General features: G+C 52.5%; 2 protein-coding genes and 1 long non-coding RNA gene across 4 annotated transcripts in view; 2 read left to right on the top strand and 1 right to left on the bottom strand.

The window, feature by feature from the left end:
- Positions 1–450: 450 nt before the first annotated feature.
- On the top strand, positions 451–13,144 carry THAP3 (THAP domain containing 3). 2 transcript variants are annotated; one of them, XM_040263326.1, is made up of 5 exons: positions 451–590; positions 3,037–3,229; positions 5,040–5,102; positions 5,451–5,555; positions 10,176–13,144. In XM_040263326.1, the coding sequence occupies exons 1-5, from the start codon at positions 517–519 to the stop codon at positions 10,683–10,685; spliced, it is 945 nt and encodes a 314-aa protein (XP_040119260.1). In that variant the 5' UTR covers positions 451–516; the 3' UTR covers positions 10,686–13,144. The 2 variants fall into 2 exon arrangements, with proteins under 2 accessions (XP_040119260.1, XP_040119261.1); XM_040263327.1 differs by lacking the exon at positions 10,176–13,144 and adding an exon at positions 5,778–6,496.
- Positions 6,854–27,057, bottom strand: part of DNAJC11 (DnaJ heat shock protein family (Hsp40) member C11) — a 68,262-nt gene continuing 48,058 nt past the window's right edge. Inside the window, exons 5-16 of the mRNA XM_040263325.1 lie at positions 22,708–22,836; positions 21,646–21,768; positions 20,679–20,752; positions 17,480–17,669; positions 16,935–17,020; positions 16,497–16,613; positions 11,293–11,448; positions 10,146–10,215; positions 9,595–9,652; positions 9,322–9,464; positions 8,532–8,661; positions 6,854–8,132 (exon numbers count right to left, since the gene is read on the bottom strand). Coding sequence (XP_040119259.1) covers positions 8,107–8,132; positions 8,532–8,661; positions 9,322–9,464; positions 9,595–9,652; positions 10,146–10,215; positions 11,293–11,448; positions 16,497–16,613; positions 16,935–17,020; positions 17,480–17,669; positions 20,679–20,752; positions 21,646–21,768; positions 22,708–22,836 — 1,302 coding nt within the window. The 3' untranslated portion in view covers positions 6,854–8,106. The remainder of the gene's footprint in view (positions 8,133–8,531; positions 8,662–9,321; positions 9,465–9,594; positions 9,653–10,145; positions 10,216–11,292; positions 11,449–16,496; positions 16,614–16,934; positions 17,021–17,479; positions 17,670–20,678; positions 20,753–21,645; positions 21,769–22,707; positions 22,837–27,057) is intronic.
- LOC120880162 lies at positions 14,231–17,221 on the top strand. Its single transcript, XR_005724968.1, has 2 exons — positions 14,231–15,247; positions 16,431–17,221. It is a non-coding gene; the product is annotated as an uncharacterized LOC120880162 (long non-coding RNA).

A 27,057-nucleotide genomic window follows, 5' to 3' on the forward strand; every position in this document is an offset into this window, starting at 1 on the left:
GTACTTTCTTCTGTGACGTTGGAGCAGCTGAAATCTATGAATCAACACCTACTGAAATCTTGAAAATACTGGCCTAGGTGGCCGGTGAGCCTGCCTTTAGTTTCCAGTTGTCCAGAACTGGGTGGGTGGGTGTGGATTTTGGAGGCTCAGAGCAAAGAGGTGAGGGTGACGTTTCAGCATAACTAGGGTAAAACCTGCATCGGGGATGTCCGGTCTGAGCCCGGCGTTGAAGCACCCTTTGACGCGGTCGCAGGCACTGCGTGCATGGGATGCTGGCTAAGGAACATAGCCAGGTCCGCCTTCACTCACCAGCCTCCCTGCAAGCCCCGCCCCTCCCGGAGACCCCTCCTCTCCTACTGGCCCCGCCCCTCCCCAGGGCCTGTCGCCTGCACGCCCCGCCTCCACCGGTCAGCCCCTCCCCGTCCCATGACCCCGCCCCTCCCGGAGTCGCTGCCGCGCACCGCAGGCCACGCCGCCGCCATCTTTGTTTGGGGCAGCCGGGCCTGGCGTCTGGAGATGCCGAAGTCGTGCGCGGCCCGGCAGTGCTGCAACCGCTACAGCAATCGCAGGAAGCAGCTCACCTTCCACCGGTGAGGGGCGGGGGCACCGGGGTGCGCGGGGGCCCGCCTCGCCCAGGCCGATGACCGCGGCCCCCGCGGCAGCGCCAGGCCTGGCGCGACAGGCTTGGGGACACCCGGGCCGCTGCCCGGCAGCCGGGAGGCCAGAGGACGTGCGGCCGAGCCCTTTGCGGAGGGGCGGCGGCCCCCCGGGGAGTGGCGAGGTCCCGGTCTAAGAAGCCCGGCACCACCTCGGCCGCCTGGGCGCGCAGGGAGACGGTCGGAGGGGCTGAGTAACCTGCCCTTGGGCGCACAGCCTCTCTTGGGTCGGGGGAGGCGGTGGCGGGCCTGGTGTGCGCTCAGCGCTGCGCCCTTGCGGTGACTTGGCATGCGTCCCCTCCGCGGCCCAGGGACTGTGCAGCCTGGGACGTAGTTAAGTGTGCAGTATTTGCTGCAAGATGAGCGATGCTAACCACCCTTAGGTGTGCGGTGCGCTGCGCGCTCTGCTCACCTCTCCGGGTCTCTAGTCGGGAAGGAAAGGCGTGGTGGAGGAATGAGAACATTCAGACGGGTGGGGGCGCGGGGCCAGGACGCGCGACCTTTGCTGGAGCCACAAGAGGATGGTAGGACTTCTGGAGTCTTTCCCTGCGCGCCCCGCGCACCTCAGGTGTGGGACCCGGCCGAGTGCGCGGCCGCTTGCGCATCGATGGGTAGAGTGTTGCACACTTTCTTGCTGGTTCCAGCCACAGCGCCTTCCTCCATCCTGCTCAGAGTGGTAGATGGCCTCAAGGGGCCTCGGGCTGCGCTCTGTTCATCTACACTTCGTCTTCTCCTTTAAGCGTTTTCTTTTTTAACGTATGTCTATTGATATGTAACACGCCTACGGAAAAGTGCACAATTTATAAGCACACAGTTTAACCAAGTGAACACCCGGTGTGACTGCCAAGAGTTTAGAACATCGAAGCCCCCAGGAGACCCGGAAACGCACCCCCTTCCAGCCCCTCACTCAGTCCCCAAGGATAAGGCCTCTGTCAGAGGGGACTGCCTTGGCCTGTTTGGAGCCTCACTGAATGGAGCCACACGCTGTCCTTTTTCCTGTCCTTCGCTTATCACTGTGCTTGTGAGTCCTTCATGTGGCCCGAAGCAGCCGCAGCAGTGCATCCTTTTCATTGCTGTGTAGTGATCCAGGAGTATATTTACTCCAACCAACTTGTTCTACAATTGAAGGGCATTTGGGCCCCTCTGTTTTTTGGCCATCATGGGTATGAGACTTGGGGCATCTTTGCTGGGTCTTGTCTTCCAGCGCCTGTACCCCACCACTCCCAAAATTAGCTCAGTCAAGTCCCAGCGGCCCTTCTCTGCAGCCTGTGACACAACAAACTGCTGGCCCCTTGAGGCCATCTTCCACCTGGCTTCTGGGACACCTCTCGGTCTCTTCCTTTGTCACAGTATCCCTTCTCAGTCTTCTTGGGTAGATTCTGCTTATTTCCAAGACAGATGTTGGAGCACTTCAGGGTGCTGGCCATGCTGCTGCCCCATCCCTGTCCACACTGGCTCCCCAGGGCAGTCATCTCACCCAGACTTATGGCTCTGCCACCTTTTACATGGGGATACCCACATGGTGACAACTCCAGACAACTCTTGTCCCCCTGCCACTCGGCTTCAGCACGTGGACATCTAAAAGGCACCTGAAATTTAACATCTCATGTATATTAATAAAACCAAACTGCTGACCGCTCCCCCCTCCCCAAGCTGCCCTTCCCCCACAATCTTAGCACTTGAAAGTCCTTCCTCTGCTTCTTAGCCCACAGGCAAACTTCTCTGCCTGGCTTTCATGATGCACCCCAGATCTGCCACTCATCACCCTCTCCAGCTCCACCTCGGCCTGAGCCTCCAGGAAGCCCCTGCCGACAGTGGCCTGCATCCTCTTCTTGCTCTGTGTCAGCCAGACCTGCCTCGTTGGCTCCTTGCACCCTCGGGCCTTTGCACTTGCTCTTCCTTCTGTTCCCGTGTAGCTGTTCTGTGTCACACTTTCTGCAGCCTTTGCTCCAGTGTCGCCTCCTAGGTGGCCTTCCTCAACCACTTCCTATTCTATTCTTGCATGGTCCGTGACTGTGTGGTGTACTGGCTGACTCCTTGCTCTAGATTGTAGGTTCCAAGAGGGTGGGGTCACTTCCCCTCCTGCTTCCCCACACAGGAGCAGGAATGGAGGCCTGCCTGGCAGATGTGGCTCTGGAAGCACCTCACTAAGGCTCTGGGTCACATTCATGGTCTCAGGTATCTTACTAAGGGTGCTGTCAGCAGCCACGATGGAAGCTTCCCGACATGGAAGGATGTGTCCTGTTAAACACAGGACAAGGCTATTGAGTTTTCCAGGCTGTCCAGTAAAATGCCAGGCAGGGATGCCGAAGGTCCCTGGGACCCTGAAGGTGTATGTTTAGCCCCGCAAGTCCCTCGTGCCTCCTTGCTGTGCCCCCAGGTTCCCGTTTAGCCGCCCGGAGCTGCTGAAGGAATGGGTGCTGAACATCGGCCGGGGCGACTTCGAGCCCAAGCAGCACACAGTCATCTGCTCCGAGCACTTCCGGCCCGAGTGCTTCAGCGCCTTTGGGAACCGCAAGAACCTCAAGCACAACGCGGTGCCTACAGTGTTCGCCTTCCAGGGCCCCCCACAGGTGCATGGCCGTGGGGGTCCCCCACCTGGCAGTGGGGTGGGCACCGGTGTCATCTGCGGTGTCAGCAGAGGCTGAAAACTGTCAGGCTCCTAGGTCCAAAGCCCAGGGCCCCCGCCTGGACCTGAGCTTTAGGAAACCTGCAGTTCAAAGCTGCCTGAAAAACAAGTCACTTCATGATGGGTGCTATGGAAGCAGCTGATGGGGAGGGGGCCAAGAGCTTGCTTCTTTCTGCACTTCACTTTGTGGGGCCTCACTTGGGCTTGAGGGAGGTGAGGACTTTCCTGTCCAGGGCACAGGAGGAGGATGGTGGTAGAGTGCTGGAGGGGGACAGGGACAGTGGAGCGAGGCTTGGTGGGGGCAGTTTCTGGGAGTGCTCAGGAGCAGCAGCAGCTCAGGCCCTGTGGAGGGCACAGGGCCAGGTGGTGACAGGCCTGGATGGGCGGTGGTTTTCTTCAAAGGGGCGGAGGGCTTGACATGCAGGGATCTCAGTTTCCCAACCAGGTATTGAGCCCTTGCCCCCTGCAGTGGACGTGCAGAGCCCTAACCACTGGGCAATAAGGGAAGTCCTGGACAGGAGGTGGGTTTTCGGTTGGGAGGCCGGTGAGGAGGGACATGACTTCGGAAGGTGCCCTCTGGAGGCTGGTTCAGAGGCCACTGTGGCATCGCAGGTGAGGTGGTCACGGTGGCCTGAGCCAAAAGTGGGTGTCATGATGAGAAGATGGAGCAGGCCAACTTTGGAGACCTGTTGGGTTGAGGAGGAGGTGATCTGGGGGCTAGCGGGGGTCCCTGATTCCCTGAGGAGACGGCCCTGTGCACGTGGAGTTTGGCTTCCTAATGGGATACCAAGGCAGACGTGTCTGGTGCGGCAGGATGTATGGGTTGGGCCCAGGAGGGGATACAACAGGACAGTTGGAGCTGGAGCCCTGAGATGGTCATAGTGAATTTTACAAATCCTTACTGTGCTGTGAGTCCCAGAGGGAGGGCCGGAGCGGGGCACGGGCTGGAGCCTGGGAGGCAGAGCAGAGGTAGAGCAGACAGAAGACCTGCAGATACCCACACTGGTATCAGGAAGGGGAGAAGGGAGCCAGTGGGGACCGTGACAGGCTGTGGGGCATTAGGCCTCTGCCCTCAATCCTCGTCCTCCTGATCACGCGGCCTCACCAAGTCCAGGTCCCTGCCACCATACTTCCCCCGCTGCTCCTCAGACTCTCTGGCAGCTCTGAGCATCTGCCCAGGGGACGCTCCCTGAGGGCTGGGCTTTGCTCCATGGCTTTTATTCCCATGTCCAGGAACATTGCTGCTTAATGGAGGAGCTGTTGGTTCTTTCTTTTAAACGTGGAAGGCCTTTTGTTTTATCATGGTAAGAACACTTACCCTGAGATCTGCTGTTTTAACACACATAAAGTGCGCAGCACAGTACTGTGGACTGCAGGGATGTGGCACCGGGGGGCTCTGGAAATTACAGTTCACTGACCTGAAACTCCCATCGTGGATCAGGAACCCTCCACCCGCCCTGTTTAGTCAGGGTGATGACTTCCATGGCATTTGTAGGAAACTGCTCCACTGTCAGTGATGACATGTTAACCCTAAGGGAGACGTTTGTGGTCCTGCCTCTAGTGCTTGGCTTCAGTGGGTCTCTGACCCAAGGTTTGGGGACTGTGGAGGCGGCGGCGTACTGGTGGATGGTGAGAGGAGAGCTGGGCTGGTCTGAGCATAGGGACAGAGGCAGGTGAGGCCTGATGGACCCTCTGGTGCAGATCTCCTGTGCCCACCCCGGGGCCTGTCCACAGCAGCTCTGCGTCTCTTGCAGCTGGTGAGGGACAACATGGACCCTACCGGCCGGAGTGGAGACGCCACCTCTGGGGAGAGAAAGGTGAGTCTGCCCTGCTGGTCATGAGTGTTCCAACTGAGCCGCTGCGCCTTCCCGCCAGGCTGGCCCACTGGAGCTCATCATGCTTTCCATACAAGTCGGGGTTTGGATTCCGTTTTTGTAGAGAGGGAGAAGCCGAAGCCGTCCATGCCTCCTCCCTGTATCAAGCAGTGGCAGCCAGTTACAAGTCTGGCTCCTGCTCCTTTCTAAGGGTTTGGCCCCAGGCTGTGTAGGAGGCTGGCTGTCCTGCTGGTGCCCTGGCAGCCCCCGTGTGGTGTGAAGGGACAGCTGGCAGGATAAGTAGCAGCTGGGGAGGATCTGTGAACGGCCGGCTCCGCCCTGTCTTTCCAGGTCCTCCCTGAGCCGGCCTCCGGGGAGTGTGGCCTGGGGAGGAAGATGGACACTGAAGCTGAAGCGCTGCAGCTGCCCCCTGAGGTTGGAGGCCCAGGAGCACAGGTGAGGCCGGGCTGGGCATGAAGGCAGCACGAGACTGGTCTCAGTCTGAGGGGATTTGCTTCAAACAGAATGAAGAAAACTGGTGCTCGAACCAGAGCACCAGCCTGGACCTCAGACTTTACCCGGAACAGCTGCGACCCAGCAGTTCTGGGTGTCAGGGGAGCCCTCTTGGCCTCAGGTCCCTGGCCACTGCTCTGGTCCTTCACTGACCTCTGTCCTCAGGTCCCGCCACACACACCAGAAGCCTCTGGGGTCCCTGGTCAGCCAGCTAGCCCCCCAGAGCTGAAGAGGCGCCTCCCCACACAGCCGTCCGATCACAGCTATGCCCTTTTGGACTTAGACGCCCTTAAAAAAAAACTCTTCCTGACTCTGAAGGAGAATGAAAAGCTCCGCAGGCGCCTGAAGGCCCAGAGGCTGGTGATGCGGAGGATGTGCAGCCAGCTGCGTGCACGCCTTGCGGGGCGGCCAGGACTCCAGGCCAGGCCTCGGCTGGGGCAGCAGAGCTGAGCTGCCTGCTGGGCCCTGTTGTCTGAGCCTCTGAGAGGAGGGGCCATGGTCTCCAGACTCTGGCTGTGGGCCTTTTGGTCCCACTTTGACCCTCAGGCCAGTGCCGCCTCAGGTGGGAGTGTGGTGGCCCCAGGTGGGGAGGAGGCTGGGGGCCTGAACAGGACACCTTGGCTCTCCCTTCAGGAGGTGACAGCCCAGCTGCCTCTCTAGTACAAGCTGGGTGAACGTCCTTGGAACCACCCTGGGCCAGTGTGGCAGACCATGTCCTTGAGGGGTAGGTAGGCCCCGGTTGGGGTGGGGGGATGTGGGGCGCTAGCTGACCCTAAGGCAGCGAGGTGTCCCCTCCATCACCTGGACGGCTGGCTCTGTCCCAGGAGTACCTCTCTGCACGGCCAGTATGAGTGAGCAACGTAATAAAGTGTCTTCCTACCCCGCGTGCCGCCTCCTTTATTTAAAAGTGAGTGAGCACTGGTTTGAGTTCTCCTGAGCATGGTCACAGCTGAGGAGACTGACTTCCTGTTTCCTGCCGAGGGGTGTGACCATCTTTGACTTCCCAAAAAAGTTGCCTTTAATTAAAAACAAAAGGAAACAAAACAAAAACAACCTTGTGATTTCAACTCTGGACTCTAAAATTGTCAGGCAAATGTCTGGCAGAGAAAATACCCCCAGCCTCAAGTCAGGTCTCACAGTTTGAACCCTGAGAACAGAGGGTGGGACGAGGCCTGTGAGGAGGCAAGTCCCTCTGCCTGCTGGCTCCTAAAATGAACACACAGACACATACAGACACTGCCCCCGGCTTTCAGGAAAGGTTTATTGTGGTAAGAGTGTGTCCTCTGTTCAGTCCCTGTTCAACAACAGGAGGGATGGCCTGCCAGGAGGGGCACAGGCTGTGGCCAAGGTCGGACTCCACTAACTCGACACTTATTGCACGATTTACATTCAGAGCAGCAGCTCCTGCAGGGAACTTTTAAGTGGAGATAAATATTACAGAATTGGACGACCTGAACTACCTTTAAACACTGGAGGAAGGGGGTTGTGAGTGACTTCTCCGGTACTGATGTCAGAAGCAAGGCCTGATTGAACAGGAGCCGCATGGAGGCTGCCTGAACCCCCATCAGCCAGGCGTCTGCTCCTCTGGTGACTGTTCACCAGCCAGGCTGGGCAGGAGGGGCCTGGTCCTGAAGTACTCTGCATCCGCAAAAGAGGTGTGTGAAGGAAGGGGTTCCTGGGAGCAGACACCCAAATGGGTACAGGCAGCCCAGAGGAGACGGACTGACTTGGTGTGGGAGCAGCGGTGCCACCCGCTGGCAGCGAGCAGGGAGCAGCAGTGCCACCTGCTGACTCTGACCTCTCCAGCCGCCTGGACTGAGCTGTGTGGGGGAGGGCAGAGGCAACGCGCTTCTCATGAGGACACAGGTGGCTCCTGGGACCGGAGTGCCATTCTCTGTCCCAAGCCAGGTGCCAGTGGAATGACTTGAGAAGTTCTGGGACGGGATGAAGGAGACTTAATTCCCAAAGCCACTCGTTCTCAGGTAAAAAGCAGATTTATAAACCCACACCATCCTGTCCAGATTCACGCAGTCACATTTCAGCAGGAAGGTGACTCAACAGGTGCTTACTTGATCCAGAGACTCTGCTCCTGGGAATGGCTTCCCTCCTTCCGTTTTGTTTTCTGTGTTCAGTGTGGATTTTAGGAAAGGTAGCTCACGGTCACAGGCATGAGGGCGAGGTGTTCATAAATACCTCACGGCAGACAGAGAGCTATGGGTGGCTCAGCTGGCTGAGGGACTCTGAGGCCCCAGGGGCCGGGCCTTCCCTGCGGGGACATGATCCTTGGGAACAGACTCAGGCCCAGCTGTGGTTCCGGTCCTGGTGGGGTTGCCTCGGGGCATCTGTGTGTCCCTTCACATAATTGAGCCGGTACCACTTTCTATGCAAATACAAAATAAACATCTGATTGTGGGTTTTTTCCCTGCTTCCAAAATCTGTTGACTCCTGGGGAAATTCTTTTGCGGCCCCTTTTGAATCTGGGTTCTCAAGTAGTTTATCCATCAGTATCAATTCTGTGAGCTGTAAAAGAAAAGACAAAATCAGTGCTTCTGAAGGCAACTGTTTCCACGCACTTTTTCCACAAAGCGGGCATCAACCAGGGCCTGGCCAGAGGCTGGGCCTGCAGCTGGGCAGAGGATGAGCTGCCAAAAATCATTGTGTTCTTGAACACAGAGGAGCCGATGGGTCTGCCTCATACCTAGTCACCCCGGCTGCAGTTTCCAAGAGCTCACTAATTCCACCTGGTAAAGGGCTGACGCCTCCCTCAGGGCATCATTTCCCAGGTCTGTGTAGGTCACGATGCCCAAACCTATGGCTCCCTGGCCAAGGATGGAAGGGAGGCAGTTGTCGCCCCCCCCACTGAGGTCCCCAGGCCCGTCTGTAGGCAAGGATAGGTGACAGCCGGGGGTAGCTACTCACACTGCTTTGGTATCCTGAGTGCCTCGCTGTCGAGCGCCATCACCTGATGTAGGACCCCGCGGAACTGGTAAAGCACTTTCAGGTTCTTCTCTTCACCCACGCACGGGTCATAGAAGCCGGGCAGCCCAGCCTGCAACAGACAGATTTTCACTGGAGATGGGCGTGTGAAGCCCAGTGGCGCTGTCATCTGTATCTGCCCGGAGGGGCAGCGTGGACACTGCCCACGAAGGACACAAACCTGGGAGCCTGAGTACAGCAGAGGATTTTAACAAGCTGCCTACTTAGTCCTAGACTTGCCCCACTGCCACACTAAAACACTCTCCATCTTCAGGGAAGCCCTGCCGAGGACGCAAGACCAGGAACCCCTTCAGGGACCAGGACGCTCTGCCTGAGCTCCTCTGTGCTTTAATTCACCTCTGGCACACACCCTGGCCCCCCCGAGCCTCCGGTGTACTACAGGCAGACCCCTCCTTCTGGAACCAGGCAAGGCACAGGGTGTGAGCTCCCAAAGGCAGGAGGTATATTTTGTTTGCTGCTGTAACTGGCACACAGTAGGGGCTCAAAAAACAGTTGGCAATAAATGAACGGACAGATGGACGAACAAATGGATGGACAGATGAGTGGCTGGCTGGCTGGCTGAAGTCAACCGCTCCAGTGTGGCTGTAACCTGGGTCCTGGGCCGCACCCTGCACAGGGAACGCGGCAGCATGACAGGTTCCGCTGCAGTGACATGGCCCCTTGGAGGGTCCCTCTTCTCCAGATGCCCCTCCCATCTACCCTGAGCACCCACCTTAGAGGCCTCGGTGAGGATGAGCTTGGAGTCCTTCACCAGACACTGCAGGGGCACGGTCACGTCGATCACCTTCACCTTCTCACTCTTCTTGCTCTTGTCATTGACAAATTTCCCGTACCAGGCGTTGACGATGATGAGCCCTGAGGACAGGCCTGGTCAGGGCAGGGCAGCCTTGGCAGGCAACCTCTGTGCAGCCTGGCTGCAGGAGCCATGTTCTCCTGTGGGAACCCAGCACCCACCCCGTCCTTTAAAGAGGCCAGGCCTGCTCACCCATTCTGGACTCTTCGGCCTCGATTATTCTTCGGACAGATTCCTGCATCAACCGAACCTGCAGAGGACAAGGATGCTACTATCAAGGCCTCCCTAGGCTCCATCAGAGTCAGGGCCACATGCCTGGTGCCTGTCGGTCCTGCTTGTCCATTTCTAGGGCCATCGCTGCCATTGCAGTCTTGGAAAAACAATTCAATCACAGGAAGAAAGAGGACAACACCCACCACTTTTTAAAAAACCTGGTTATGTCTTTGCAGGGTAATGGTCAACTCTTCAGGGCACAGACAGACGCTCCCAGCGCTGCATCCCACAGGCAATAACGTAAAGACTAGATGACCAGGGAGGCTGTCGGGGAAGAAAAGCCCAAGACCCAAGAACCCTGAGACCACTCTGCAGGGTGTGAAGCATGCCCCCCACAGCCCCGGTTTAAGAAATGTGGACGAGAAAGGATGGGAACACGGGTGCGGCCTGTGCTCTGCACGATGGGCAGGTCCATGCTCAGATGCTCACAGGGCAGAGGCCTGGAAGGGAGCCGGTGACACAGCACTTACGGCAGCTTCTGCCTCTTGTTTCTTCTGCAGGATGTCAGTGGCTGTGCTTTCCCTTTGCTTCTCCAGTTCCCTGAGGCGAGGAAAACACAAGCCACGTGTGAGGAACGTGGGGTTACCAGCACGGGAGGCCACAGTGCCCCAGGCTGGACCTGCACCCTGCAAACAGCCTGTAAATCTTACTGTGTTCCCAGTTCTAGAACTTTAAATACTATTTCCAAGACAAGTTCAAGCAAATCTGTTTGTCCCAGGCCTGCGCAGCTGTCCTGTGGTCCCCAGATGGCTCTCCCCGACCTCAGTGGGAGAAGGACTTCTCGCAGCAGTAATATCAGGAAAGGGGAAGAGGGTAAGAATCTCAGGAGATGCCCCCAACCAGGCATTACCACAGGACACCCTTGGCAGGGACAAGGCACACTTCCTTGTGATAAAATACATGTATTTTCCTCCCAGCAAAGCACGGGGACCTGGGCAGCACAGACGTGTCCTGGCAGCCTTGGCCCAGCACATCCTCTGCTCCAAGCCTTCAGTCTGCTGGGGAATTAGGACCCCGAACTTAAATGAATCAGAGGCTAAAGGTGCCCCAAGAGCCTTCCTTGGGCTCCTCTCTCCCCGACTAAGTTCAGTGATCTATTAAATGAGATCACTGTAAAGAAATGAAGTTAAACCTCCTCTTAGGTTTAATGCTGTGCTAATGGATCATCTCTAAGAAACTGCAAAATAAATTACATCTAGATGACTTCCAAGACTGTAGTTAACATGGGCCTTGTTTGTAGGAACTCAGAGCCCGATCTCTTTGAATTCAATGCCAGGCAAGGAAATGGTTAGAATGAGAAAAAGGAAGACTTCCATGGTCACGGCTTATAGTCCCAACAGTTTGGTAAACTAACTCTAATTCTTTCTGAAAGTAGGAAATGTGGGTAGACGGGAGCTAACCCAAGTGTCGCCAACAGTAGTACTACTACTACTGATATCAACTATAATACTCACTGAGGACTTGATGTGACCAGACTCCGCAGTGAGCACTGTCCACCTATAGCTTAGGTGGTTTCCCTCACAGCCCTGTGGGGTGGCTGCTACCCTCTCCACGTCACAGATGGGGAGCTGGGCACAGGGCGGTTCGGCCCTGTACCCGCCAGTGCTGAGAACTCACTTCTCCTTCTGAGCCCTGAGGTAGGGTCTGATGACCAGGCGGTGCAGGGCGAAGTACAGCACGAGCGGCCCCACGGTGGCATAGAACACAGCACTGGGCAGCAGCTGGTCTGTCAGGTGGATGGGGAAGAAGTAGGTCTGACTGGCCCTATTTAACCTGAGAACAGAACAAAGCCGAGTGCCCATGTGAGTCAGGTTCCCAGGGAAGGCGGCGGGGTGCGGCGCCGGTGTCCCAGCCCCAGGAAAGAACCTCTTGACACACAGGACCTGGGGAGGCGGAACCCAGTCTGCACGCCTCACGGTTGTCCCCCCGAGTGGGCCTCTAGGTCTGGCACAAGAAAGAGCCCGATACCCGCTGACCGCAAGCAGCGGACTCTCACCCAAGCAGAGCAAACATGGCCCGGGGAGGCAGGGGTGGCCACTCCTCCAGACATCCTGTCAGCTCTCAGTGACGGCTGAGTGGCTCCCACCGGCCCAGTCACCCCACAGACATCAACTGTGAACCCTCGACCAATGTGACCCACACCCTCAGGGACCAGACAGCAACCGAGGGCAGAAGCACCAACTGGCACTGGTGAGCTGCTGGACCTTTTAAAAAAACAGCCTTTAGCCTGAAGGCAATTCTCAGTCTATACCACAATGGATGATTACAACTGCAAAGAAATCTGTAGTCCTATTGAAGACTTAAGAGTTCAGAGTCTGGGGCAACTATTGTGTCTGGGAAGAGGGGGGCCCCCCCAAAGGGAAGCCCCAAGTTCTCAGTGTGCCGGAGATCCCCAAAGGATGCCTGGTGCTGTGTTTTGACTGTTGCTACATGGGTAAGCCCAAGTTTGCAGCCAGACTTCACCCAAATTTTAAAAGGAAACTTTCTAGAAGGAAACAAAAATTAACACTTAATACAATACCAACTATGCTACATACCCAGATACAATGAGAAAAAGATAATAAAGAGCGATCTCAGATGCTGGAGCCAGCAGATAAGGATTTTAAAGCAACTATTTAAACTCTGCTCAAAGACATAACATATTCATTGATGGTTTAACATCAGATTGGAGATGAGAGAAGAGTAAGAGAATTTAGTAGAAATGATCCAATGTGAAGAACAAAGAGAAAAAGGATTGAAGACAAATGGGCAGAGCCTCAGAAACCAGAGGTTTAGCACAGAAGTAATTAGCGCCCCAGAGAGGAGAGGATGATTAAAACTGCAAAGAAATATGCACTCCTACTGGACTGAAAAATCAGAGCTCAGAGTCTGGGGCAACATTGCAGCTGGTAAGAAGTATATTAAATATTTAACATTTAACAAATTAATGGCCTAAAATTTGCAAATTTAATAATTCTACATAAATAAATACATCAATTTATAGAAGCAAGAAGTTTCGCAAACCTCAAGCATCAGACATAGAACAAAATCACGTGTAGCTACACTCAAGTGCTGAGAAACAAGAGTAAAAAAAGTTGAGTAACTGGGGGAAAATAAACAGAAGAGACATCAGAGTATAAAGGTTCAAAAGACCAATGACTTGTCAGGAAGAGCCAGAAGAGAGCAGAACACTGAGAGAGCACTGCGAGAAAACTCCATCAACCCTGAACCCTTTACCCAGTGATGAGACCTCTGGAGCGAAAGCAGCTCCAGAAATGATGAAGAATGCTCAACACTAAAAGGAGAACTCCAACAACCCAATAATGAAACAGACAAAAGATATGGGTAGAGACTGCACTTAAAAAATAAAATAAAATGGATGTCAAATGAGCACCTGAAAAGCCAGTCAACATCTCAGACAGGAGATGAATGAGAATCAAGAGGACCACAACGGGACACACCTAGACCACCTGCTAAAACAGGTGAAATTTAAAAAAAAAAAAAAGAAGAACTGGAACTCGCAGAGCTGCTGGTGGGAAAGGAAGATGAGACCGCTGCTTTGGGAAATGGCTTGGGACTCTCCTGCGAAATTAAACACAGCCTCCCACACGCCTCAGATCACCAGGGTATTTACCCATGAGAAATGAGAACTTGTGTTCACACAACACTTGAATACGAATGTCTGTACTGGCTTAATTTTAACTTCCTGAAGTTGGAAGCAAGTGAAGTATTTACACAACAGATAAACCATGGCACATCTATGCCATGCAGCACCCAACAGCAACAAGGAGGACCACATTGCTGATGCTGCAACAGAGGCTTCACCCTGGATGACTCCAATTACGTGGCCTCCTGGAAAAAGGCAAAAATATAGGGAGCGAAGGTACACCAGGGCTGCTGACGCCTGGGAGACCACACAGGGGCCTGAGGGCCTTTAAGGAACGATGGAGATGTCCTCTACACCCTACCTGTGATGGCACTTACATGTAAAAAACAAGATGAAACACAGAAGGTAAATCCTGAGAGGTCTCGTCACAAGGGAAAACAATTTTTTTTTTCTATTTCTTTAATTTTGTATCTACATGAGATGGTAGATGTTCACTAAATGTGCTGTGATACTCATTTCATGATGTATGTAAGTCAAATCATTATGCCATACACCTTAAACTTATAAAGCACTGTTTGGTCAATTATATCTCAGGAAAACTGGAAGCGCGAGTTGGACTATAAAGAAAGCTGAGTGCCGAAAAATTGATGCTTTTGAACTGTGGTGTTGGAGAAGACTCTTGAGAGTCCCTTGGACCGCAAGGAGATCCAACCAGTCCATCCTAAAGGAGATCAGTCCTGGGTGTTCACTGGAAGGACTGATGTTGAAGCTGAAATTCCGCTACCTTGGCCACCTGATGCGAAGAGCTGACTCACTGGAAAAGACCCTGATGCTGGGAAAGATTGAGGGCAGGAGGAGAAGGGGACAACAGAGGATAAGATGGTTGGATGACATCACCGACTCGATGGATATGAGTCTGAGTGGACTCCGGAAGTTGGTGATGGACAGGGAGGCCTGGTGTGCTGCGGTTCATGGGGTGGCAAACAGTCAGACACGACTGAGTGACTGAACTGAACTGAAAACTGGAAGGGAAGAAAAAAAGGGATGAACCAGAAAATTGGAGAAGCCCTGTATTTATGAAAGAAATTGAATTCACTATCAAAAATCTTCCTATAATGAAAACTCAGGCTTGGTTCATTTCATTGCTAAACTCTATGAAACTAGGGGAAAAAAAAAAACCAAGACCATTCTTATACAAATTCTTTCATAAAACAGAAGAAGGCATAATTCCTAACTCATTTTATCAGGCTGGCATACCTTGGTCCAAAACCTGATAAATACATAATAAAAAGACAATTATAACTGGCATCCCTTAAAAGCAAAGATTCAAAAATTCTTAGTAAGACAACAGCATATCAAGCAATATATATAAAGTATCACATGTCATGATCCAGTGGAATTTGCCTCAGGAAATGTAAGGTTGGTTTAACATTCAAAGATTAGTGTGATTTGTCAAATAAATACAGTTTAAGTTAGCAAAGAGCAGCTGCTATTGCTGAACTGAAGTGCCTTCCAGTTATATTTACCAATATAACTCAGACAATGCAGCCTATGGACAAAGAGGCAGGCTGGCATCCTTGGGACAGGAATTCAGTTCAGACTGTGTAATGTGACTTCTGCCGGGGAGGAGTCATTTACAACAGAGGATGGTGCCTCACTGGAGGTCCCGACGTGGGAGGTGGGGGAGGAGAAGGGACTGGAATGCAGAAATCTGCCAGCTCCGTGTTCTTTATTAAATCCCGGGCATCTTCACGTTTCAGGTTAGAGAAGTGTCTGACGCCAGCTGTGGCTATGGGGACCTGCCTTGACCTCAGCTTCATAGCCGAGCTGTGGCCTGTATCTTCTCGCTCATGTGCTCACAGAGTCCCTCTTCAGTGCTAGGCTGTGTCCTTGGTGGCAGGAGCACAGGGAACAGATAAAATGGACTGAGTTACGGCGCTCTGAATGAGGGCTGGCGAGGGATGGATGTCTTGTCAGATGGAGAAGGTACAACGGAGAATAAGAAATGGGCAAAGGGGAAATGGACAGCTCGGGGCAAGGTGAGGGCCACCAGTTTTAATAGGGTGAGGAGAGACGGTTCTGGCAATCAGGTGACACGTGAGCAGAGACCGGAGGGAACTGAAGGAATCAGCCGTGCGGCTCCCTGGGGACTGGGAAGCAGCAGGCGCTAGCCAAGCCTAGAAGCAGGAGTGGGCTTGGTGTGCTCCCAGAGCAGCCTGGAGGCCAGAGTGAATAGGGTCGGGTGGGGGGCAGAGAGGAGAGTGAGGGGCTTGATCCTGTGGGCTCTGAGGGGGCCGATTTGCCCTGAATTGAGGGAGTCCCTGAGGGCCTTAAGCAGAAGGCTATGAGACACTGGCTTAGATTTTAAAAGTCTATGGAGAGCAGCGTCCCGAGGGAGGAGACTGGTCAGGAGGACATGAGCAGTAATTCAAACCGGAGATGGTGGCTGCAGACATTGTGAGAAGCGGTCAGACTTAGGATGTGCTTTCTGAGGAGAGAGGACGTTAAGCTGGGAGACTGGGAGACTCGCTGGGAGACTCACTCCCGGCTTTCTGGCCAGAACTGGTGGAAAAACGGAGCTTGAGGTGCCAAGAGAGGGCGGACTCCAGGCCCAGCAGGCTGTGAAGGGTACACATGACCGAGGGCGGGGGAGCATGGGAGTGGAGGTGCGACATTTGTGACGCTGTGAGGTCCCCCAGGAGAGCTGTGGGGAAGGATGAGGGATGCACGGGCTGGAGCTGGAACCCTGAGCGCTGTGTGAGCATCACAGAGCCCAACAGTGGTGAAGCCAGGAGGTAGGAGCAGACCACTGCGGGGTGAGTCTCGGCAGCCAAGGGTCTGACAGCGAGGCCTCCGTTTAGAGGCAACCAGCTGGGCCACCGAGGTGGGAAGATCTGGCACAGAGAGCCCGATGCTGCTTGCCCTGCAGACCATGAGGTACATGCCACACTGTGAACTGTGCGGCGGGTGGGTGAGCGGATGTGTAGGGCCTTTCAGGCAAGGGGCGGCAAGTAGGGGCAGATGGGCACAGGAAGTTCTCTGAAGCAGAGACTTGGCCTTATGACCGAATGTCGGGCTTCTAGACTCGACGTTTGCTGACACACCCCAGATAGAAGTGAGCGCATCTCTAATGGAATTCTAAGCAAAGGCTCTTTCTTTCTTAATGCAGGTGAAGCTCAGATGAGTTACCAGGTGCAAGACAACCCCTGGCCAGAAGGACCCGAGTCCAACCTACTTGATTTTGAGGGAAACGCCCTGTGGGACTCCAACGCTGACAGCTGCGCCGAGGACACTGTGCCTGGAGATCTTCCTCTCTGCTCCGTACTCCACCACTGTCCCGAAGAAGCCGGCCCTGCAAAGAGCGGACCAGTGAGCCAGCCAGGCCCCCTGCTCCCCCACCAACCCCATCACCACTGGCAGCCATCACCCAGGACAGAGGCCAGGTTCCCATCCCCAACTCCCTCGCCCTCCCACCACCCGCGGGGAGGACATTCAGGACGGACACCCCCGGTCAATGACTGGAGAAGAGTCCGACATTAGATGCCGAGCTCCTCAGGGTGGGATGGCAGGATAGCAAGTCCCACGGGCTCACAAGGGAGACACGCATTAACCCTAGCAGGCGCCCGACGGCACAGACCGGGTGGACTCCCGCGTTGGCCCGGCCAGCACTCACTTCAGGGACCCCTTCACGCGGGTCTGGTCATCATCCTGGAATTTGTGCTGATAGCTGATGAGTGCGAAGGAGTGAGGGATTCCAAGCTGGGGAGGTGGAGGGAGAAAAGGCAGCTGAGACCGAGCTGAGGGGGTTGCCCCATCCGGCGGCTGAGCACTGTCCGGGGCAGGGGGCTTGTCCCACAGGGTGTGTAAAAATCCACCTGGAACTGATCTTTACAAACTGGGAGATTCCACTTAAAAACCCAGTCTTCTGACTTCTCAGGAAAAATAAAAACTCCTGCACCCAAGCATGTGTTCTCACAAGGCAGCAGCTACCTCGAGCTCCTGCCCAGCCACCACGGCATCCCGACCCCAATCCTGTGGCCTTTGGCGGAAAAGACCTCTCACTTTATGATGGGTGGAACACAACTTCCCTGGAGCCTGAGCACAACCCTGTTTCAGCTCCTGAGGGCGGATGGATAGAACCTGCCTTTGGCCCTGCAGGCAGTGGACTTGGGGGTGGGGGACAAGGGACTGGAGGAGGATCCCCCGAGCTGTCCTCACCTGCAGGGCCACGGTGAAGTGGCTGGTCTTGGTGTCCCGGACGATGCTGGTGTTCATGGCTGACTGGACACCCCAGCGCCACTGCAGGTAGCCCACCGTATTCTTGTCCAGGTTCCGGGCCAGGACGGTGGTGAGGCCCGGCCGGATGCCGCGGGATGAAAACTGCAGGGCACAGTGTGTCGTCACAAAGCTGGGGATACACAGAGAAAGGGCCCTGGATGACACTGGGCTTGCTGCCAGGCTTGGCTGCATCCTCTACGCCAGTCCCCACCCTGCTCACCATCACTCCCACGGCTTCCCAGGTGGCTCCCCGAAAGGGGGCAGGAGGGTGATCTGGGGACTCTGTCCACTTATCCTCCTACCCCATCCCATTCCAAGTTCAGCCACAACCACAGAGGCACCCATGTATCTGCGTCCCTAAACCAGCAGGTCAAATCCTGCTGCAAGTTAGAACCACCTGCAGGCTCTCACCCCAGGTGTGCTGACTTATAGACTCGGCATGGAAAAGCTGGCCAAGTGGTGCTAACGTGAGGCCATGTCTAAGTGCCCCTTACCCAGAGCCCACCCCAGACCAATGGAGTCATTTTTCTGGGGGGCAGCGGGCAGGCATCAGTGTAGTTTTCACAGCTGCCGTGTGAGGCTGATGTGCACCCACAGCCACACAACAGGACTGAAGCTGCTTGAAAAGCTAGGAAACTGTCCTCTGTAAGGCCTGTGAAGTTCCGTTTCCAAGGGAGTCAGCCCCACCTTCTGGTTAAATAGGGGTATTTCATTCCAGTAACAAAGGGATTCACAGGACTTTACTAAAGATGAGCAAACAGCTGGTCTCCAGTGAGCAGCCCTCACTAGAAGGATGCCTGTTTAGTTTTTCTCCTTCCTAAGCTCTTCCCCACTGGCTCAGACAGTCAAGTCTGCTTGAAATGCAGGAGACCTGGGTCAGAAAGATCCCCTGGAGAAGGAAATGGCAACCCACTCCAGTATTCTTGCCTGGAGAATCCCATGGATAGAGGAGCCTGGCAGGTTATAGTCTATGGGGTTGCAAAGAGCTGGACACAACTGAGTGACTAAGACTTTCACTTTCACTCTCCTCTGGATGTCTGTGTCCCGCTTTTGCCACTAAAATAATAATACAAGTAGTAACTGATGACATTTGCTCCTGTGCATGCAAAACTTTTCCCACTGTGACCAGACGAATGAGGAACCAACCCCTTGCTCTCTCCACAGGGCCCCCAACCCAAGCCTGCCCTCATTTATCTGACACTCCAGCCATACCAGCCAGAGGCCCCATTATTCCGCTCTGGCCACAGTGGGATCTGGAGTCGGGGGGCAAGCAGATAGAGTACAGACAAAAGTCACCCTGAGATGTCACGCAGCAACATTTAAAAAGATCAAAAAACCTAAAGAATGAGATCTCTGCTTAATCAAAGTAATCTGATTTTGTGTTCTTATGGAGCGTGTCCTAGAGAGAGACGAACTCTGGGAGAGAGCAGTAAGGCAGGCACTGCCCGGGGAGACTGAGAAGATCCCACAGGCTGCCTGCCGGGCTCTGGGCAGATTCCAAACCCAAAAACAGTCACCAGTTTGGACTTGGAAATAATTTGACCCTGGGACTCAGGCACCCGTAAGAGCAGATAAGAGTATTAATTAGCTAGTATTCTTTCTATTAATCTTCATGATCCCAAGTCTGATAAACCAGGCACCATGATGAAATTCAATTCCAGACAAAAGCTTCAGCATGGGTGGTGAGAATCCTAAGCAGACAAGGCTAGGACAACGCTGATATGGATACATACTACCCACCGAAGTTCTGGTTAAAAGCCTAAATCCCTGTATCCATCCCAGACCCAGTAAGTCCCAGTCCCAGAGCAGAGGCCAGAGAAACGATGGGGGTGTCCCCGAGCCACGGCATCCAGTTCACCCTACGCCCTCTGCCTGGAGGTCCCGCTCATCTCTGCAAGGGACTCTGCTCATCTCCACCAGCTTCCAGCTCCACCTGTTAAGAAGCCATGCCCTCTCTCATGACACCACTCATTCTATGAGTCACATGGCACACTTGCATTTACCAGGAACTGAAGGCAGGCTCATAGATGAACATCTGACTGGGGATGAAATACTATTTTTTCTTTTTTAAAAAAGATGCTACAATCTCTGGGTTGGGAAGATCCCCTGGAGGAGGACATGGTAACCTACTCCAGTATTCTTGCCTAGGGAATCCCATGGACAGAAGAGCCTGGTGGGCTACAGTCCATAGGGTTGCAAAGAGCTGGACATGACTGAAGCGGCTTGGCACACTCTCTGGTTGTGGTATGCGGGCTTCTCACTGCGGCGGCTTCTCTTATCATGGAGCACAGGCTCTACAGCACGGACTTCAGTAGTTGTGGCTTGTGAGCTCAGTTGCTCCGTGGCATGTGGGATCTTCCTGGACCAGGGATTGAACCCGTCCCCTGCACTGGTGGTCAGATTCCCAAACTCTGGGCCACGAGGGAAGCCCTGCTTTTCTTTTCAGACGTGCTCCTTTCCAGGACTCCTTCAGCTGCATTTCAGTAGCCAGATGAACGACCTGTTTATCCTCCACCCAGTTCTTCTACCTGAGCTCACACAGGTACCCCTAATGGGGAGTAAGAACACGTGTGTCCTATAAGGGACAGTCCTAGGGGTGCAACATCACTGCAAAAGCAAAGATGAAGCTGGGGTGGGGGCAGTTTAATATTCTGGCCTAACACAAAGCTACCAGAGAGACAGATTGACAGGCCGCCTCACTCACTGCCTCACTGCTTGGCAAAGTCCCATTCCAAACCCGAAACTGTTCTCTGCCACAAAGAAATGACCCACTAGTGGATGAAGACTCAGACTAGGGCCCACTTCCCTGTGAGCGTGCATTGCCTCCAGTGCCTCACATCATGGGCCTCACAGCCCACGTGACCAGGCAGGGGCCTTTCCCCACAGAGCAGAAACCTGAGGACCATGGAGGGCCTGGCCCCAGGCTGGGACAAGGGCAGACCCCTCCCACCCCACTGCCCAATCCAGTGCTTTCTGCACCAAGCACACTGCCTGGACCCCGTGCCAGCTTGGCAGGGTCTGCCCGCAGTGACCGTGCAGGTCAGAGAAGGTAACTCCAGATGACCTGACAAGAAAAAAACACAGGCTCTGGTCTAAATCCACAAAGACCACCAAAGGGCATTTATCTCGATATACTTACCATCTTGGTGTGAGATTACGGAACAGCTTCAGGCCAAATAAAGGCCCCTGCAGATCCCCAGCTCCAAATTCTAACTGTTCAAAAAAAAAAAAAAAAAAAAAAGAATTAATAGTGTTTTATCTCACAGCAGTAACCAAGGTCTAATTTCTTCATTTAATTCAAAGCCACCAGCCCTTGCCAGGCCTCTAAAAGTAGGGGCGGGAAGATTCTTATTATCTCATTCTAACCTTTGACAAAGGGAGATGACTATGTGCACAGACCCAAGGGAGGCAGGTTTCAATGAGGTGAGTCTCCTCAAGGAACCCCACCCCAGACAGCGCTGCAGGCCCCTGGTCCCCGTTGCCCTAGCTGGAGCGGCCCACACACCGCCCTCTGCCGGCGGGTTCGGCCCTGGCCGCGCGGTGCTGGCTCCCGTGAGGGTCCATCTGCTCTGCCTCACCGTCTGCAGGTCTCACAGGTGACTGGAGATGGCTCTCAGGGGTCTGACGTGAAACCCACCAGCGGCTCTGCTCTCACAGCCGTGAAGTCCAGCCGATCCTGGCTGCCTCATTACTAGTCTGGGTGACTTTCAAGGCAACTCCTCAATGTTAATTTGATACGGCTCAATTTGCTTGCCAGAACTGGCTGTTTAATGACTGCCGAGCAGCGAACCAGCGCACTGAGACGGAGGTGACCCACCTTCCGAATCGCACAGGAGAAGGGAAGGGCCTGCAGGCTTGTTTAAGGGACAGAGACACTGAGTTTCCAGATTTCTGGAAGCTCCCGGGGAATCCTGTTGCTCTGTCCTGACTGTGAGCTGCCTGGCAGGCTCAGCGCGCCCCTCAGATGTGAGACACAGGTTTCTAGTGGGGACCGTCAGTTGATACAAGTTTGACAGCTGCACTCTGTTACACCTGATGTGGCCACTGAGGTCATTCTGAGGGTGGGCTCGGTGGCTGACAACCCGACCCCCCGCTGGCATGCTTACCTCTCCCCAGCCCTTCGCAGAAGTGACTCGTCTGAGCGCGAAGTTAATGGAACCCCCTCCATTCCCATTCTGGGTTGAGAGGCTTCCAGAGAGGATGGCTGTGTCTGAAGCTGTCAGGGGTGCCTAGGAAATGATATCAGCCAGTAATACAGTAATCGAAGTAAATGGAAGTGCTGAGGACAGCAGTCTGCCCAATGCGCCCTAAGTGTGAGGCCAGAAGCACAGGTGTGTCTGTAGCTCGAGAGGGCAGGATGTGGGCCTGCTGCACCCTTCTCCCATTGTGCCATTGAATGGCACCTGGCCACCATGGTCAGGTTTTGCAAAAGCTTGAACGTGCAAATTCCAAAAAACCAGGAGCAATGTAGGGCCAGATGCTGGTTTCCAGCGTCCCCTCGGCATCAGGCTCCATGGTGACATCACCCATGGGGACGTCCAGGACTCCCCAGTCCTGCCTGCGGCCGAATTGATTGACTGGAAGCCCCAGGAGGGGGAGAGTTTCCCTGAGTTGGGACTTCATGTTCCAGGCGGATGCACTTGAGAAGTGGATAAGCTGAAGGGGCAGAGACCTGCCATAACCGTCAGCAGATGGCCCAACACTGCCACGTCCCAACGTCGGCCAGAGAGATGACACTTCGTTGACCCTAGGGCTCAGCACACAGGAGCATGTGCCTTCAAACTAAGACCCATTCCTGGAATTTCCCAGAGATCTGGTTTTGCTCCTAAAATCATCATGACTTTGGCTCCCACTTCTCATAGACCATGAGCGTGGTGGTGGCTCTCCACCACCTGCTGGAGAGCCCCAAGACCCTGCAGCTAAGTGCCACCCTACCCCCCAACCCCGTACTCATGCTGCTAACATGTGGGTCAGGAAAGCAGGATAAACAAGGTTGTGACTGGAGCTATTCATTTTTCAAGTGGCTAACTGCATCCTTTCATGAATAAAGATGAGAAAACCCTGAGCAGACTTTCATTCCGGCTGTGCGTTGTGCTACACCTCATTAACCCAAGCCCCCCCCACCCCCCAATCCCCCCTGCACTGGGGGGTGTGTCTGTGTGCTTTACCTCAATAGACTGTGATATGTGCATCTTGTTAATTTCAATCTGTGGAAAGCCACTTCCGGACACATCCTCGTACTCCTCCTCATAGCGATCAAAAAGGTCAGTGGCGTCGATGCCAACGCTGATGGTCCCCTGTGGCAGGAAAACAAGCCGTCAGCATCAGGCCTGGGATTTGTGGGAAGAAAGACAATACTACACACTCCAGCAGCTGCGGGATTCACTGGGCACTCACGACTCCACTGGCCCGCAGAGCATGAATGTCACAGCTCATAAAAACAGCGGCCGAGCACCAACGTCTTCTAGAGTCAGAAAATCAGGTGTGAAGTGGGCGAGTGACTTACCGAGGACAAGTGGTGGGAAATGAAATTAAACTGCCCTGCTCATGGCTCTCTATTGCTTATCTATGGATTTAACCCACAAATGCAGAAAACAACCAGAAACTAGCTACATGGGAGAAACACTCTTAATATTCAATTCTAAACACTGATATGTCACAAAGTACCTTAAATTTCTTTAAAACATAAAAAAAAAAACCTTCAAAGACAGAGAAGTGCAAACCAAATTATATACAAATGGGAGATTTAAAAATTATTCTGCCTCAAGTTATGAGAAACAGAACCCCTTATTCTCTCAGGAAACAAGCTAAAATTTTGCTGACTGATAAAAATGCTCTTTACTCAGGAAATCAATATTTATTATTTTCTTTTACTGTCATAAGACTTTTCAAATTAGATACTAAAAAAAAAAGTACTTTATTTGGCTCTGTCAGGTCTTAGTTGTGGCACAAAGCATCTCTGTTGCAGCGTGCAGGCTCTTTAATTGTGGTGTGTGGGCTTACTTGCCCTATAGCATGTGGGGTCTTAGTTCCCTGACCAGAGCTCGAACCCATGTCCCCAGCACTGCAGGGTGGATTCTTAACTACTGGACCACCAGGAAGTCCCTCAAATGGGCAGCTACCTTAGTCCAACATATAAAGACATGACTCCACACACATTTTCATTAAATTCTCTGCAGTGCATGAAAAAAACTTTATTGAGGTTTAATTTACATATAAACTGCTCCTGTTTGAAGTGTGCAATTTCATGAGTTTTGACAGGTGTGTACACTTGTGAAACCACCTCCCAAATCACTATACAGAACACTTTTATCACCCCAAAAGAAGCTCAGGAGAAATGTGTTTTTCTCCTGGGGAAGGGGACTTGTGAATGAAAATGTGTGAGGGAAACGCAGGAGGAGACAGATTATCCACCTGCCTGTGAGGGGTGTGGTGGGAGGGAGGCAGCGGAGGAGGGGCTGGAGGCCGCCGGGCCGGGGTGGTCATGGGGAACGTCACAGGTGGGACTTATCTGGGATAACACAGTCTAACCCTGAGGTTTTGGCTGGCTCAGCAATCACCCTAGACGTTTTTTAACAAGTGATGTCATCACCAACAGTATTTTCATCACGTCACTACACAGTCCATGGACTTCTCCATGCCAGAACACTGGAGTGCGTAGCCTCTCCCTTCTCCAGGGGATCTTCCCAACCCAGAGACTGAACCCAGGTCTCCTGCACTGCACATGGATTCTTTACCAGCTGAGCTACCAGGGAAGCCCATTTTCATCACCAACAGGAATCAAACCTGTGTCCCCTACACTGGCTGGCAGATTCTTATCCACTGTGTCACCAGCGAAGTCCCTAAAAACCGTTTCTCAACACTGACCATCCACAGTGCCAATTCCAGCCATATGAAAATTAAAAGCCTCAGATCTGCCTTAGAAACACCAGCATCTTCAATAGTGAGTTGTTCTTTAAAAAGTATGGCCAAAAGTGAGGCTGCCAGCAGCAGGGGTATTTATATACAGCTGTGGAAAAATGACTTTTCATTTAGATCAAAAGGTAGTTCCTCTATGTTAATTTCACTCTTTTTTCCATGCTAAGGTTCATAAGGCACACGTGAAAGATACAGCAATAGCTGTTTGTAAGTTGGTATCAGCAGAAGCTCACAACTGCTAACGCACCAGTTTTACATCAGTGTCAACCAGACGTTTCAAATGAAAAATGACTTTGATTCGCTGAAGGTGAAACACTTGACATTACTGTCAATGTTACTGTACACTCAGTCAAAAAGCTAAACACTGAATGTAAAATGGCATGCTTTTGTGGTGATACTCAAACACCAATTTTGGTGAAGGTACAGCCTCCTGGTAAAAGTGTTTTAATTAAATCAAGAAACCCGTGGAGCAGAAATAGTCTTAGAATTATAGTGTACATGATGCATAATTTTGTTAAAATGAGCTGTGACATTCTGCCTACGGAAAATAAAGCTAAAGTTGTCAAAATACACAAACACTTTTGTGTCTTCAGAGTAACAAGATCATTTCTTGTGAAGCCTATTCTGAATAGAAGAACTGCGGCATGTGTTAAATCTGTGTATTAGGAAAGTGTGAACCTTTGTAGAACTGCTTTTGAAAAACCCTGAAATCATGCAACTTTAAAATATTTAAGAAACTGCAATCATTCAAAACTGTGTAACTAAGAATACTGTGAAACTGATCTCCCAAGGAAGGAAAAACTAAACAAATAAGAACTCTGTTTACTGCATTTTGAAATTATAGAATGGTATTTTGGAATATCTCAATTTTGGGTAGGAATCTTCTGGTGGAGCTGTCATTTTCAATTAAATTTATATTCTTTCCTGGAATGGGATGAAATTAACAAGGTTTGCCTACAGTTTTATGGCATCTCAACTTGAAGCATTCAAAAGATCATAAACAATTTATTTCAGAAATTTGTCAAAGAAAAAAATGTATTCTGAATGGAGGCAAAAAGACAATACCTGTGAAAAATATTTACATGTTCTGAAACAAAGAAATTTAAAATTGAGAGTACTATCTCAATTAAGAATACTACAGTTTACAGACCACAGTAACAAATTATGGTGAGGATGCAGAGAAAAGGGAACCCTACCACACCGTTGGTGGGAATGTAAACCAGTATAGCCACTGTGGAAGGTTCCTTAAAAAACTAACACAGAGCTACCATATGATCCGGCAATCCCATTCCTGGGTATAGAGCCAAAGAAAATGAAAACACTGATTTGAAAAGATGTATGTACCCCTAAGTTACATCTCAGCAGCATTATTTACAAAAGACAAGGAAGCAACCTAAAGTGTCCATTGACAGAGGAACAGATGGAGAGCATGTGGTATATATATTTACAATGGAATATACTCAGTCATAAAAAAGGACAAAGGCTTGTCACTTGCAGCATGTATGGACCTAGAGGGTATTATTCTTGAATATAAATAGAGCACAATCTACAAAGATTTTGAGTCATTATGTTGTTCACTTGAAACTAAAATAATACTGTAAATTGATTATACAATTTTTAAAAAGATGCTAAATGAAATAACTAAAAGAAAAAGAGAATATTACAGTATACAGAGAAGAATCAAATATGCCAAAAATGTAAAAATCTACCAAATAAATTTGCTCCTTGTATGAATATGGTCAGCAATGTTATGAGGGAAAAAAAAAAAGACACTGAGAAGACATTCTTCAGAAAAACAGCGGTGACACAGTGTGGCCTTGAGAATCCCGCATGTGGGAGCCCCAGGCTTCAGAGAGTCCCTTCTTGACCTGCATGGATCCAGAACTTGCCTTCGTCCAAGAGGATGCTGTGGACGGGATGGTGCGGACTCCAAGGCCAGGTCACAAGGGACCCTGCAGCTTCATCTGGGGATGTGCTTTTGAGGGGGAGTTAGCTACCCTGTAACAACCCACGAATCTTGCGACTGCTGGGCTGCTGGACTGGGAGGAAGCCCGACCTAGAGCAGGGAAAGGCTGTATGTAAGAAATGGCAGGCCAGCCTCAGCCACCCCAGCTGCAGTTATGAGGGGCACCCGTGTACCTCTTCTTCAATAGGACACAGCTGCCATCGGCTGTGAGCACATGAGCACACTCCAAGCAAGCACCATCGGGCTGAGTCCCATTAACCCACGGGTGTGTGAGAGGAGATCAAATCGTTCTCACAAGCCACTGAATTCTGGAGTGGTTTGTCATGCAGCAATTAACCAGAACACAAAATACCAGAGAGAGAACTTAAAGTATGTGAATGTGTGCCAAGAATAATGAGTCTGCTTCTGCTACTTTCTTGTAAACATCCCTTTCACTCCCAAAAATGTCCCAGTTTGGATGATTAATGGCACAGTTGCCCCTCCTACAGGTCATTGTGAGGACGCTGGCTGACCATGAAGGACGTGAGCCACCAGAGCGCAGAGCAGAGCCACCTGGCCTGACCCGCCGGCTCCTCTGGCTCTGTGCTGGGGCCAGGAGGGAAGGAGGATCATGAACCACTGATTCATGAGCCAC

This window comes from Oryx dammah, unplaced genomic scaffold, assembly GCF_014754425.2.
Source record: "Oryx dammah isolate SB20612 unplaced genomic scaffold, SCBI_Odam_1.1 HiC_scaffold_21, whole genome shotgun sequence".
In the NCBI taxonomy this organism is placed as follows: Eukaryota; Metazoa; Chordata; class Mammalia; order Artiodactyla; family Bovidae; genus Oryx; species Oryx dammah.